General features: G+C 37.8%; 1 protein-coding gene across 1 annotated transcript in view; it reads left to right on the plus strand.

The window, feature by feature from the left end:
- NEO1 (neogenin 1) overlaps nt 1-12,810 on the plus strand; it is a 127,990-nt gene that overhangs the window by 89,432 nt on the left and 25,748 nt on the right. Inside the window, exons 11-17 of the mRNA XM_010167961.1 lie at nt 854-903; nt 1,752-1,896; nt 2,839-2,949; nt 6,466-6,660; nt 7,469-7,564; nt 8,712-8,935; nt 12,655-12,793. Coding sequence (XP_010166263.1) covers nt 854-903; nt 1,752-1,896; nt 2,839-2,949; nt 6,466-6,660; nt 7,469-7,564; nt 8,712-8,935; nt 12,655-12,793 — 960 coding nt within the window. The remainder of the gene's footprint in view (nt 1-853; nt 904-1,751; nt 1,897-2,838; nt 2,950-6,465; nt 6,661-7,468; nt 7,565-8,711; nt 8,936-12,654; nt 12,794-12,810) is intronic.

Consider the following 12,810-nt stretch of genomic DNA (forward strand, 5'->3'; position numbering starts at 1 on the left):
AGCACACCCCAGTGTACCTTTCACTTATCTCAGGGCTACTTTCACTTTATGCGCTCAGTGTTTTCTTAGGTATTGATGTGGCTGGTGTGAGCTATGTGGAAAATACATTATTCAGGCCGGACCAATCTTCAGACCTGTTGTGCTACTTCCCTGTCCATGCTCTTTGCAGGAGCCTCACCTTCCTGCCAGGGAACCCTTATCTTTGCCTTGGAGATAACATTTGTGAGTCTGAAGTGCTGCGAGGAGGTTTTCCTTGTTCTCAGGTTCTCTCTTACATTGCCTTTTTGTCTAATGGACTTCCACTGTCGTGACCAGCGAGTTGCTACAGCTAGTAAAGAACTAACAAAGAGTGGAGGTTGAAAAGCAGAAACTGTTTTTGCAGTGCACTTCACCTCTTCAGGAACAGAGGCGTCTTGACTCTGTTTGAGTTCTTCCTGTTACAGAAAGCCATGACAACAAAAAACGTGGCTAGAATTTTAACTGCGGGTTCCCAGAATTCAACCTGTAAATTAAAGACTTGATTTTGGAAAGTGCTGAGTGTGATCTTTTTTCTTGGAGTTTATGGGAAGTACCTTTAAATAGAAGACACTTTTAAAATTAGATACCTGTGATAAATAAAGACCTGAATAAAAAGTGAGTTCATTCTTTGTGATGCAAATATGTAAACCTCCTAACCTCCTCCTCACTGTACGTCATAAATACCTGTGGTAGAATTTTGTAGTTACTTTTTTTAGTGTCTTAAACCAGAAAGGTTTTCATAATGAATGATAGCAGAGAGTAATTGTGTACGGAAGAACAGTATTTGATACAGTATATGGTAATTTTGGAGTTGTAATTCCTTTAATATTTCTAGTCCCCAGTGCTCCACCACAGAATCTAACGCTGGAGGTACGGAATTCCAAGGTAAGATGGGGAGAATTTCCTGTTGGTAACAGGTAAATAAAAGGTTGGTAGGTCTTAGATCGACCAAATTTTAGAGCCGCTTTTTTCTACCATGCTGCTTTTCAGCTATTTATGTATGAATTGCCCAACAACTGAAGCTTTAGAAACTCCAGTCCAGTTGTGGATTGTACCTAACAGAATGCAATGAAGACAGTGACAATATACCAAAGCATGGAGGCTAATTATGAAAGAGGTTTAATCAGGCACAAAAGCCTGAAATACCAGAGCTTGAATGTGTTCCTGGTGATTGGCTGTGTGCACACATATGGACATTTTTGGAGTCCTGGGTGCTTTAAAAGAGAAGATCATATACATACTTAGCCATTGTGACTTCAGTGATGATGACTGGAGATTTTTTTAAATCCTTTTCTAGACTCTTTTCCAAATACTTTCTTCTGCTGCCTTGGTGATTAAAAAAACCCTTCCTGCACAAAAACTACAGTTCAGATAACTTATAACCTTTAGAGAAAATACCAGTTCTTAAAGATAGATCCGCAAGTAAACCGTATCTTAAGATAACCCAAAGAGAATGAAAGGGAAATACAAGAATGAAGGTGAAATTGGAATCAGAAGGTCTCGTAGGATTGAAGCACTTTGAGTTGAACTTCTGTAGGCGCACATATGACCTGGGCTGCTGCTGAATCATAGATTTTTACTTTTTACAGATAGCCTAGGTTTTACTATATGAAAAAGCAGTATTTTCTGTATGCATGTTCTTTATCTTGTGTGTCATGAAGTATTAGCACCAGAGTAGTTTCTCTGTCTGCGTGAGAGGCGATGACTTTGTAATTACCTTCTACCTTCCGCAGAGCATCATGCTACACTGGCAGCCTCCTCCTGCAGGGACGCACAGCGGACAAATCACTGGCTACAAAATTCGCTACCGGAAGGTGTCCCGCAAGAGTGACGTGACAGAGAGCATTGGTGGGACCCAGCTTTTCCAGCTAATTGAAGGTGAGCTATTATTTGCAAGCATTTGTGATCAAGAGGGGTTTAGGTGCTTTTAGTGGCCAAGAGACATGTTTATGTAGGGTTCTTACCTTGGAAGAATAAATGAAAGCACTTAAAAAGAGTGTTTGCAGGTTATGAGGGCTGGCTAGTGGTAACTGAAGTCTCGTGACCTGTTTTGCAGCCCTAATTTTGCCATTGATTTGCCAAGCAGACTGGATGAATCCTTGTGAAACCTTTCTAAATGGCATAGGGGTTGCATGGAGAAGGAAGGCAGACGCAATATGCTCAGGACTGAACTTCACTCAGGCATCTGTGCGAATCATCCCACCTTGTTTCACTGACACCAACCTTTTCCCTTCTTTCTGGCATAAATATATCTTTGCTTTATTTTATACACTTAAAAAAACCCCAATCTAGTACATCACTTAGTATAAATTTTATATTGTTACTAGAGAACAGGAGCAAGATTACATTTTGTTCATTTTTTTAAATCTCTGTAAATGAACAGTTGGTCAAAGAGAAGAAATTCTGCCTCTCTAGAAAATGAATATCTACTTTTTCACAAGATGTTTTGATTTGCTCTCAGAAACTCCAACTGTGACGCAGTAATTTTCAGTTTTTTCAGAGCAGGAGTTGGTCGGTGCCTGTAACTAGAGTATATTTTTGCCAGCAAAAAAGCCTGTTTAAGAAGTTCTATATATCAAATTTTCAGTGCATTTTCAAACTGCTTTGACTATTGATTATACACTTTTATATACCATAAACCAACTACTTGCTCATTTGGGTCACTTGTCTGTATTCTTTGCCTATGTTGAGTTATGCATGTGGGTGGTTCTGGACTTAAAATTAATTAATAGCCAGAAATTAAAGCTGGCTGCAAACACAGTACCTCTGCTCGTAGCTGCAGTTCCTGTGTTGATATCTTGGATACTCGTTTTTCCTTAGGTCTCGAACGAGGCACAGAATACAGCTTCCGAGTTGCCGCCTTGACTGTTAACGGTACTGGGCCAGCTACCGACTGGGTATCAGCGGAAACGTTTGAGAGTGATCTAGATGGTAAGATCGTAAAGTGTCAGTGTATTTATGACATCAAAACCACCAGAATTCGTTGACAGTAAAGTCTGATTGCCTTTTGTACAGGCAAACCTGACTTTGTTAAGTTGTTTTTACTGTATTCTAATTATGCAATGTGCTTTATTTATGAGTAAGCAAAATTAATTCTTATTTTAACTTAAAATTCTTGCCAAGTCAATTAAATGATTTGAAATTAAACCCTGCTTCTACACTTTCTAGTACTGTATGTTGGCACTATGCTTTTTCTGTTAAAAAATACCCAATTATGAATTACAATGTTTCAATATTTAAATAATAATACATTATAAGAGTCATATAATAGTAATAATGGCTTCATTTTATATTGTAATAAAATTAATCTTGTTAATTATGCAGGGGTTTACATGCTATGAAAGAGAGGTAGGAGGACTGTTTTCCTTGAGGGAAGTAAAATAGTGATTATTCTTTTATGTAGCACCTAAGTTATGCTAATGAAACCATTGAAATCTACCTCAGAGTCAAGAGTGGTGATTTGACAGTTGGAGATACTTTGCTGTTGCAGACTTGGGGTTGTAAACTTCGTTAAGTATGAGAGAGATGCTCACAGTGGGAAAGAAACGGTGGAAAACATTGCTTTGCAATGCTTTTTGTTAAAATATTTTTCCTGGGCTTGTTTTATTTTTTCGCTTAGACTCTTTTTCTAAAGAGAATATTTGACTCCCAGCAATTCTTATTTTGCTACTTCAGAAGAAAAGGGTGATCGATTATCTTTTCAGTATTGGTAGCCTGGTGTAGACCATATCTTCCATCAGCAGCCATAGATTCGTGATACATGGCACACAGAACCATGTTAACATTTTGTTTTTCCAGTGCAGAAGTTAACAACCAAAGTAGAAAATGTGCTGTGAAAAATGGTGACCTTTGATAGTTGGTCCAGATGTTTGGTACTTACTACACTAGAATAATTTGCAAGTGGGAACTTGATTCTTGCGGAATTCAAATGAGCAAATTGTGAGCATTTCCCAGAATCTAAGAACAATTAAAATGGAAGAAAAATGCCATTTTTAAAAGGGTGGCTGGAGCAAGTCTCTTTGGAACTGCCTACATGGAGCTGGTGATTCTGGGTAGACTGTTCCTGTTTCAGAGAAGCGTTTAATTAGTGCTGCTGCGCACAAGTTACCTGACCCTTGCTGCAGGCCAGTCTCCCTCTTGGCTTTGTTAAAGTAGCTGGAGGGTCATTCTAGCTTAATGCTGCAGGATCCAGTCATGTCTCTCACATCTGTGTGGCTTGAGATTCAGTTATACTGGCAGCTGGAAGACAGAATAATAAAAGAGCTGCAGTATTTGCTTTGTGCTGCTGGACAATGGCTTCAAACTCGGCTGATGAAAGCCCTCGAGAGCCCACGCTTCGGGCTTTGCGTTACACAAATTTGATGCTCAACTTCATGCTTGTCCTCTTACTGCTCATACTCCCCTGCTTAAGAACAGCATAAAACAGTAGAATTCACTTTTGTAGTTACTTGAAATTTACTTAGAGTTGAAATTAGTTTCACCTGTGTCTGTCTTCCTCTAACTGGATATGACACAATCGTGCAGCGCTGAGAAACCTCTGGTTCCTCAAACTGAAGTCAAGCTCTGTAAACAGGAAGCGCTTACATGGGGTAATTAAAATGTACTCTGCTTTTCAATTAGAGTTCACAATACTTTGCCAGAGGGATAGCATCAGGATGAAATTTAAATAGGGCAGAAGGAAGGAGAAGAAAAGAACCCTTTATTCCGTGTGGATTTCTGAATTTTAATTTTTTTCAAATTGCAACATTGCAGTCCTTGCAGGAAATCTAACTTCCTTTATGCATACATTTTACCGTGAATAAACTAATAAAAATTCACAGTTAAAACAATGTAACATGGTATTCATGTCATTCTATACACACCTATGAGAACTTTGTGTGTGTGTGTGTGCATGTACTATTTTTTGCTTTTCTTCCTTTAGTAAGCTCATGTGGATAATTTTAATACCATGCAAATGTATTTACAGCTAATCTTTAATTTCTCAGGTTCAATAGACATGGAAGGCATAATTCTTTTTTTCTTCCCTGGCTGCTTTTGGGATTTAAATAGAAAAATAATTCACTTTATAGTGTCATCAATGTAAATGGGAGCCAGACTGTTGCAATTTAGCATTAGTAGGGCTGTGTAATATTGCTGAGCCGGTGCGAGTCCCACCAGGAATGCATATGGAAAAGGTGTTAAACAGTTGCACAGAGCTGATCCCCAATGCACTAACTTCTGTGCAGTTAAAAATGTCATCTCTCATATCGCAATTCTGTAGCTTTTTCTGTATTTAATAGTTGTGAACTTTAACTGATCAGCTGTGTCAGCTGGAGACCATAAACTCCCTGGGCTAGCAGGCCAGTGGCATATTACGATGCAAATAATCCTGTTATGGTGCTTTATTAAATGTTTCTAGATAAATGCAGCATGTTTCATTAAAAGGAAATCCCTGCAGGAAGCAGAACTCTCTGAACTGATTTTATTTTAGAGTGGGGAACTTGGCTTGCTATATAATGCACAGAATTATTTAAAAATCTGTGCTCAGTGGCCTGACAAAAGTATTTATTTCATTTTTGAGAAGGTAAAACAAAGGTGTGGACAGTAGTAAGTGTGGCTGGGCTTTTAGATTGCTTTTAAATTCTAATCAACACTGGGGAAAAAGAAAGTAGTAAAAATCTTAGGGGATTACAGCGACATATTGTGGAAATCCTTCTGTTCTTAAGGATCCACATTCCAACTCTCTGGAGTTGTGATGTTCCAACATCTGGGTTGTGATGAGATTTGTGTTGCTTGTGGGGGTAGGATTTGAGCATTTGGTATGGACTCTATGAGTCTTTTTTGATGTTGTGTAGTCCCTGCGTGTATTTTGTGAATTACGTCAAAGAGACTCAAGGATTTAAACAGCAACAAGTGTAGGAGAAATCACAAGAAATCTTTGCAGCACACGCAATATCCAGTTTATTGACAGTTCTTAGAGCTTTGAAATACTCTATTTAATCCCCCAATGAACTCAGGAAAGTTTCTTTCATCATCAGTGTGTTTTCAATATAATTATTTTAATGCCCACAAGTAAGTAATATGGTGGAACTAAAAGGAGATTGCTTTGTGGAGGGGAAGGATGAGATAAATTTAATGCATATTTTGAAAAATTACAACTTGGAAAGAACATGCACAAACATCAAAAAAAGTCTGCCTTGAAGCAGATCTAATACTTTTCTTCAGTATGATTGTCCTTTCTTTTAAAGGCAGTATCTATTAAAATATATTAGTATACAAAACTATGTCCATTTTCTTCTGCTTATTAGAGTTCTGTGCTCTCTCTTGTACAATAAAGCTTTGGAGTGTACTCATTTTGATACAGACACAGGGTAGAAGTGCTACGTTTGACCGTACTAGCTCATAGCTCTTCCTGTAACTACCTTGATTTAAGAGAAATCCTTTAAGTGCATCATTTTTCTTTACCAGAAACTCGTGTTCCTGAAGTTCCAAGCTCCTTACACGTCCGACCCCTCGTCACCAGTATCGTGGTAAGCTGGACTCCACCTGAAAACCAGAACGTTGTGGTGAGAGGCTACGCTATAGGATATGGCATTGGCAGTCCTCACGCGCAGACCATCAAGGTGGACTACAAACAGAGATACTACACCATTGAAAACTTGGGTAAGGACAGTGAATTGCCATCAGTGCCCAAGTTTTACCTCTCATTTATGTTACTGTTTTCTTATTATGGTATTATAAATAAATAAAACTACATGCATGTTTTTAAGAGGATCTTTTTCCTTATTCAGATATTATACCGGATGCCAAACTGTTGATAAATTTCAAATAAATTCAATTTTCTGATGGGAGAGAAAGAAGCAGAGGAAGGAAGAAAAAAAAGCCAAACCCAGAATCCTAAGTTCACCGAGTCTGAAACATAGTGCATTTTGGTTTGATGCATTTTCTCCTTCAACGCTTATAAAAACTTCCATGCTGAGCAGTATTCCCTTATTCTCCTTCTGGAGCTGCAGAACAGGTGGCTTCAGGCAAAAAAAGAAACTGAAATGTCACCAAGAGACAGTGGCATCTACTTTAAAAGAAAAATGTCGATTCACCCCTCCACAGAATTCTCTGTGGTCGGTAAAATATCCTGAAAGCAAAATAAATATTAGTATTGCGAACTGTTGAGAAGTTCCATAATAACATTGGAGTTTTGAGTAATTTTATAGTAGAGCAACTTAAAATGTTCGCTTAAAAATGTTTTTCCTGCTTTTATTTTGACTGTACTTAAGGTAGATTTGCTGTGACTATAAACTTGCACAGTTTGAGAACTATTGAATGCTAATCGAATGTCTGTATGGAAAATTTCTCAATTCAGATTTAGTCTAATTATTTCATGTATTTCAGTCAAAAATAAAATACTGAACAAAGAGAATATGGAGAAACAGAAAATCAGATTCTCTAACATCTTTCCCTATTTTCCCTTTAGACCCAAGCTCGCACTATGTCATAACTCTGAAAGCCTTCAACAATGTTGGTGAAGGGATCCCTCTCTACGAAAGCGCGGTGACCCGGCCTCACTCAGGTAAAGGCGAGGGACTGCTTTGAAGTTCTGTGCAGCTGAGTATTGTTCACGTGCACGGCAGCCACAAACACAATGATGTGTAATGCAAGAGTCGTGGTTTTCAGTGCTGTTGAGTACACTTGGGTTCTTGATTGCCCTTGCTGTTTCGGTGATTGCCTTGATTGTTTCATCCGTTTATGAAACCACCAAAAATTGGTTTCATTTTTAAAGTACAAAACTTACTTTTCAACTACCTATAGATGTTTTTATTCATAAAGTTAACATTCCATTAGCACAAATTGTGTGGGTGCAGTTCTAAAAGCACAGCCCCAATTCTGTTTTCATATGGACAAGTATAGATTTTTTTTTTTCTCTTTTACACTGAGATTTTGAATACTATGCCTGCGTTTTCCTTGTTCAAGTCTCAACCTGCTGTCACTTACACTACGCAAGTTATTGGCTTATTTTTTTGTCTTGTTATAATGAAAGATTTTAAGCAGATAAATTTGTTTGCAAGTGAGCTATCACTATGCTATAGCTCACTGTGCTCCCTGCTACACTGCTGACGTTACTTAATCATTTTGTGTAGATGTTAATCCTTCTGTTTGGTTTAGTCTTCCAAAGAGCAGGAATCCTTAGATTTTAGGATTTTATAGAGGACATTGGAAGTGGATTTTCTTCACTTGTTGCAAATTTGTAGGATACTTGGAACTTTGCCATTACCATTCTTTACAAGGTGATGGGAATTCCCTATAAGTTTTATAAAGTGGCATTCACCCATCCACAAGTCCTGCTCTTTTTCCTACTCGTTGTTTTCCAGAAGAGGAATCAGTGGACGCTTTGAGGCAAATAAAGGCAAAGTTAAAATTACTGTGTGTTTGGGGTTCTTAGGTTGAATGCACTCAACACTAATATGGTTAGGTGTATATATATTAGCATATATATGTTGTCTTACTGTCTTAAGAAGGGAACGCGATGCAAGAATAATTTAATTAGCCAGTCTTATGTCACTTATTAACTCTGGCTTTTCTCTCTTTTTCTCCATTTCTCACCTTTCATTTCATTGTACTACCCTGCATTTCCCCTTTTTTGTTTTTCTTTACATTAAAATGCCACCTTCTCCCTTTTTTAATTATAATACACTACTTTTTACCCATCAATTCCCTAGACACTTCCGAGGTTGATTTGTTTGTTATTAATGCTCCATACACTCCAGTGCCAGATCCGTCTCCCATGATGCCACCGGTGGGAGTTCAGGCTTCCATTCTGAGTCATGACACCATACGGATCACTTGGGCAGACAACTCTCTGCCGAAGAACCAGAAGATCACAGATGCTCGCTACTACACAGTTCGCTGGAAAACCAATATTCCTGCAAATACCAAGTACAAGGTATTGGAGTTGGCACAATAACACAGCTGCATTGTTTCAATGAGAAGAACTTTGGTGAGAGTAAGATAAGCACGTAGAAAACAGTATAGAGGTGTGCCCAGTTTTATTTGAGATCAATACTGCTCAGTTAAATCATCTCTTCAAAGATTCTCCTAGATGTAGTGGAAGTTTTGGTGGTGTGGTGAGATTGAGATGGGGTGTTGTGTGTGAGTGAATGGAAGAGGTGACTCGAGGAAGGAAGGCAAATGCTTCCAGAATTATGTTCTGCTCTCGAACCATGGACAAGGTGATAATTTTATCCTTTACAGTCTCTTTGTATGACAGATGTGAGCTTACCTTCCGAGGAGCCAACAACACATTAATAAGGTTATGTGTTACTAATGGCTTCTCTCCAGTTAGCAGAAGAATCTGAATTTGTGGGGTGAGTCATGCAGGCAAAATATTTACTCTGACGGTTTTAAGTTTCCTTTTACGACCTTTTCTGTTCATACGAAGTTGATAGCTGAACCTTTCCTTTGGGAACTGAATGGGTACAAAATACATAGCAATAACTTTATGATATCCCTGCCTGCCTTGATTTCATCTACTCTTTTGGTTTGAAGACTAGATTTGGGGCTCAGTTTATTGTTTTGAAATTTTTTAGATGGTTGGTTAGATTATTTTTTTTTTAATTTTCAGAGTTATCTGGAGACCTCAAAAATGCTGACTGCAGATTTCACATTTGAAATGAGACTCAGAGGAAATGGTTGTTAAAATATCTAGCTAGTGGAGCTCCCTTTATGCTCTCGCAGAGCAATCTTGTTATAAACCAGGTTCTTTTTTTAATTGAAATGAAAAGATGTATATATGTGTGTTCTTCCTCTAAAGGCAAGTTATTTATGAACCCACATTCCTGAGTCATGTGCAGAGGATGTCTTGGGAGTGATTTATATAATGCTGCAGTTTCATTAATTAAATGCTTAAAAAAAACCCACCCTCAGTGGTAAATGAAATACTCCCAGTGTTCTCACTGCTGGTGGCCAGTGGTCAAGAAGTTTTATTGTGGACCATAATAATATGTAATGATAGAATATAGTTCAAAATTACTTATTGTAAAAAGCATTTGCCTGAAAGGACCTAAGTTTGAGAACGTTTGCTTTAATCATTTTTAACCCATGTCTGGAGAACTCATGTCCTGCTTTTATTTTCTTTGTTTCAATCATAAATTCTGCACTACTCTGTTGGACAATAACAATTGCTAATTTTAAGAAAGACAAAACCTCTTTTCAGCAGTGCTGCTCAATAAGTTGCTGCATTTCAGGCAGGTCTTTGGTGACTTTATTAAGTACGAGCTCATACATTGTCATGGCCGTCTTCAGCAGCTGTGTTATTTATTGCATGTTTGGAGGCTGTTTGCGCAGTTGCATCGGAGCTTCTCTTATCTCTGTGTCAGTATCCAAAGCTACATCAGTTCAACACAGTGTTGTTTCTCCATCCCTCTCATGAGTAAACTGGATGTTGATATAGTTCATTCATATATTCTACATTTGCTTGTCCCTTCTGTGCTGACATTCACAATTATTTATTAAAGAAGAGGCTGCATGTTTCAAATACAAGTTAGCTAAAAGGTTCCACCTTAAGGAGCCTTATTTTCTTAAATTTGTGTAGGAGTTGTGTCAATCTAGAGCATGTAAACACAGGAACAGATGCAATACAGTTCCTCAAGCTAAAATACTCCACTGTGCTTTGAACTGTGTAGTTTCACTAACTTGGATCAGAGAGGGGTTTGTTAGTGGAGCTACTCACTGGCTACTTGTGATTTATCAGTGTACTCTCAAGCATAAGCTAAAATATTAAATCTCAACTTACATCTTTTAGGACTGTGTAAAAAGAAAATAAATTTTACAGGGTCATATTTATGAAGTTTATTTCTAGGAGGTGAGCAGAGTTTAGCACCATGGGATATGTTGCAATCTTAAAAACAGTAAGTGGTGTTAAAAAACGAAGAAAGCAGAGAAGTCTAACACTCCAGTTTAGCCTTTCATGTCATTTACATTCAGCATGATGTGCAGTGAAACAAAAAGATACCAACTTTCAAATCCAGAGAGGAAAAATACGACGTTAGGCTGTAAAAAGGACTCCAGCTAGGAGCTAAAAAGAACTAGAGACAGAATTGAATGCTGCAATGGTGTTAGGAGTTTCTGTAGGTATTCTAGAGAGGAAGACATGGGCTGCTTTTCAGGGGGCAAGTCAGCTCGTAACACAAGATGCTAGGAAAAGATTTCTCCTTTGGACTCGTCATTATGTAGTTGTCCTGGTGAAAGGTCTAATGTCTCTGAGCCCCACTGCAAAGAGCCGGGAGAAAATGTTGCTTGGTCCTTCGAGAGCTGATGAAAAGCTCTTCTGAGCACATGGCTTCACCTTCACACTAGAGAGGTTGTGCTCAGTCAAGCTTTGTCACTGAACTAATGTAAGAACTGTCCTGCTCTATGCTTAAAAATTTGAGCTGTTCAGCCACAATCACGTTTACTTTGAAACTACACTGAGTTTTCTATCAAAGTTTATAGTTAATGAAGGATTTAATTCTAATTAGTTTTATGATGGCTTTGTTGTCTGTCCACCCTATGGCAAAACACACCTCTGTGAACAAGCAAAATACTCTGTACAAGTCCAAGTATCACTTGGCTGACAGTTTTCTGAACTTTCACGTAGTTTAATGAAAAGCTGTCATTGATACTTGAGAAAGAAGAGTTTTCTTTGTTGAGTTTGGACTCTTACTTACAGAGTCTTCAGGGAGCATGCATTTATGGATGGATGACCTTTTCCTTGAGGAAGATTTCACTGAAAACAGTTGTTTTCTCAAGGCAATAGTTATTGATACAGGTGTTGTATGGCCTATCAAAATTTTGAAACAACTCACTTATTAAATCTATGTTTCAATTACTGTAGGTCAAGGTAAGGAATATACATGTATGTAGGTATATTATTTTTTTCCCATGGGCCTCAAGTACTTTGTGTTTATATTCAAGTCTTGTATAACAAATATCAGATATTTTAACCTACAGCTCAAAAACTCTTCCTGAATGGCTGGTTTACTATAAATCACACTATAAACCCTGTGTAGTTGCAGTGTGTCAGAAAAAAATTGTTATCTTGGATGAAAATACCTATGTATTAATAAAGCTTCATTATCTTCAAGTCTCTCAGCACCTGCATGCTCAGTTTATTTATTTATTTTTTTAAAAACCATGTTAAATATTTACTGAAAATTCTAACAGGAATTTGGAAGGCAGATGCAGATTTCAAGAAGGACTGTTATTGGTAGCTGTGCTTCACTGTTTTCCCATGCCAGATCAGTTAATGAAATGCTGTAAATTAAACCCCCCAAGTAGACAGTGATTTAGCCTGCTGCATAGCAAGTGTGCCATGGACCTTGTAATTTATTTATTTACTTTTTTAATTCATAATTGACTGCTATTAAATGCTCTTGCTGATTGCAGAAAGTATTTCTTGTTTAAGATAAAACAACTGCACGTTGATACTTGATTAATGAATTTGCAAGACAGAGCAAAAACGTTACAGAATTCATGACCGTGGTTATGAAAATGTTAAATGTTTTGAATATTGAAAATGTTGAATAAAATGCTGAAATGTTTTAAACACTTACGTGAGACAAGACTGAGAGCTGGCGGTTGATGGGTTTCAGTTCAGAATTTCCTGACACTTTGTTTTTCTTTCAGACTGCAAATGCCACCACTTTGAGCTATTTAGTGACCGGGTTAAAACCAAATACCTTGTATGAATTCTCCGTGATGGTGACTAAAGGTCGAAGATCAAGTACTTGGAGTATGACAGCACATGGAACGACTTTTGAATTAGGTTGGTAGTCCTTCGTG

The sequence above is a fragment of the Antrostomus carolinensis genome, unplaced genomic scaffold (assembly GCF_000700745.2).
Source record: "Antrostomus carolinensis isolate BGI_N321 unplaced genomic scaffold, ASM70074v2 scaffold645, whole genome shotgun sequence".
In the NCBI taxonomy this organism is placed as follows: domain Eukaryota; kingdom Metazoa; phylum Chordata; class Aves; order Caprimulgiformes; family Caprimulgidae; genus Antrostomus; species Antrostomus carolinensis.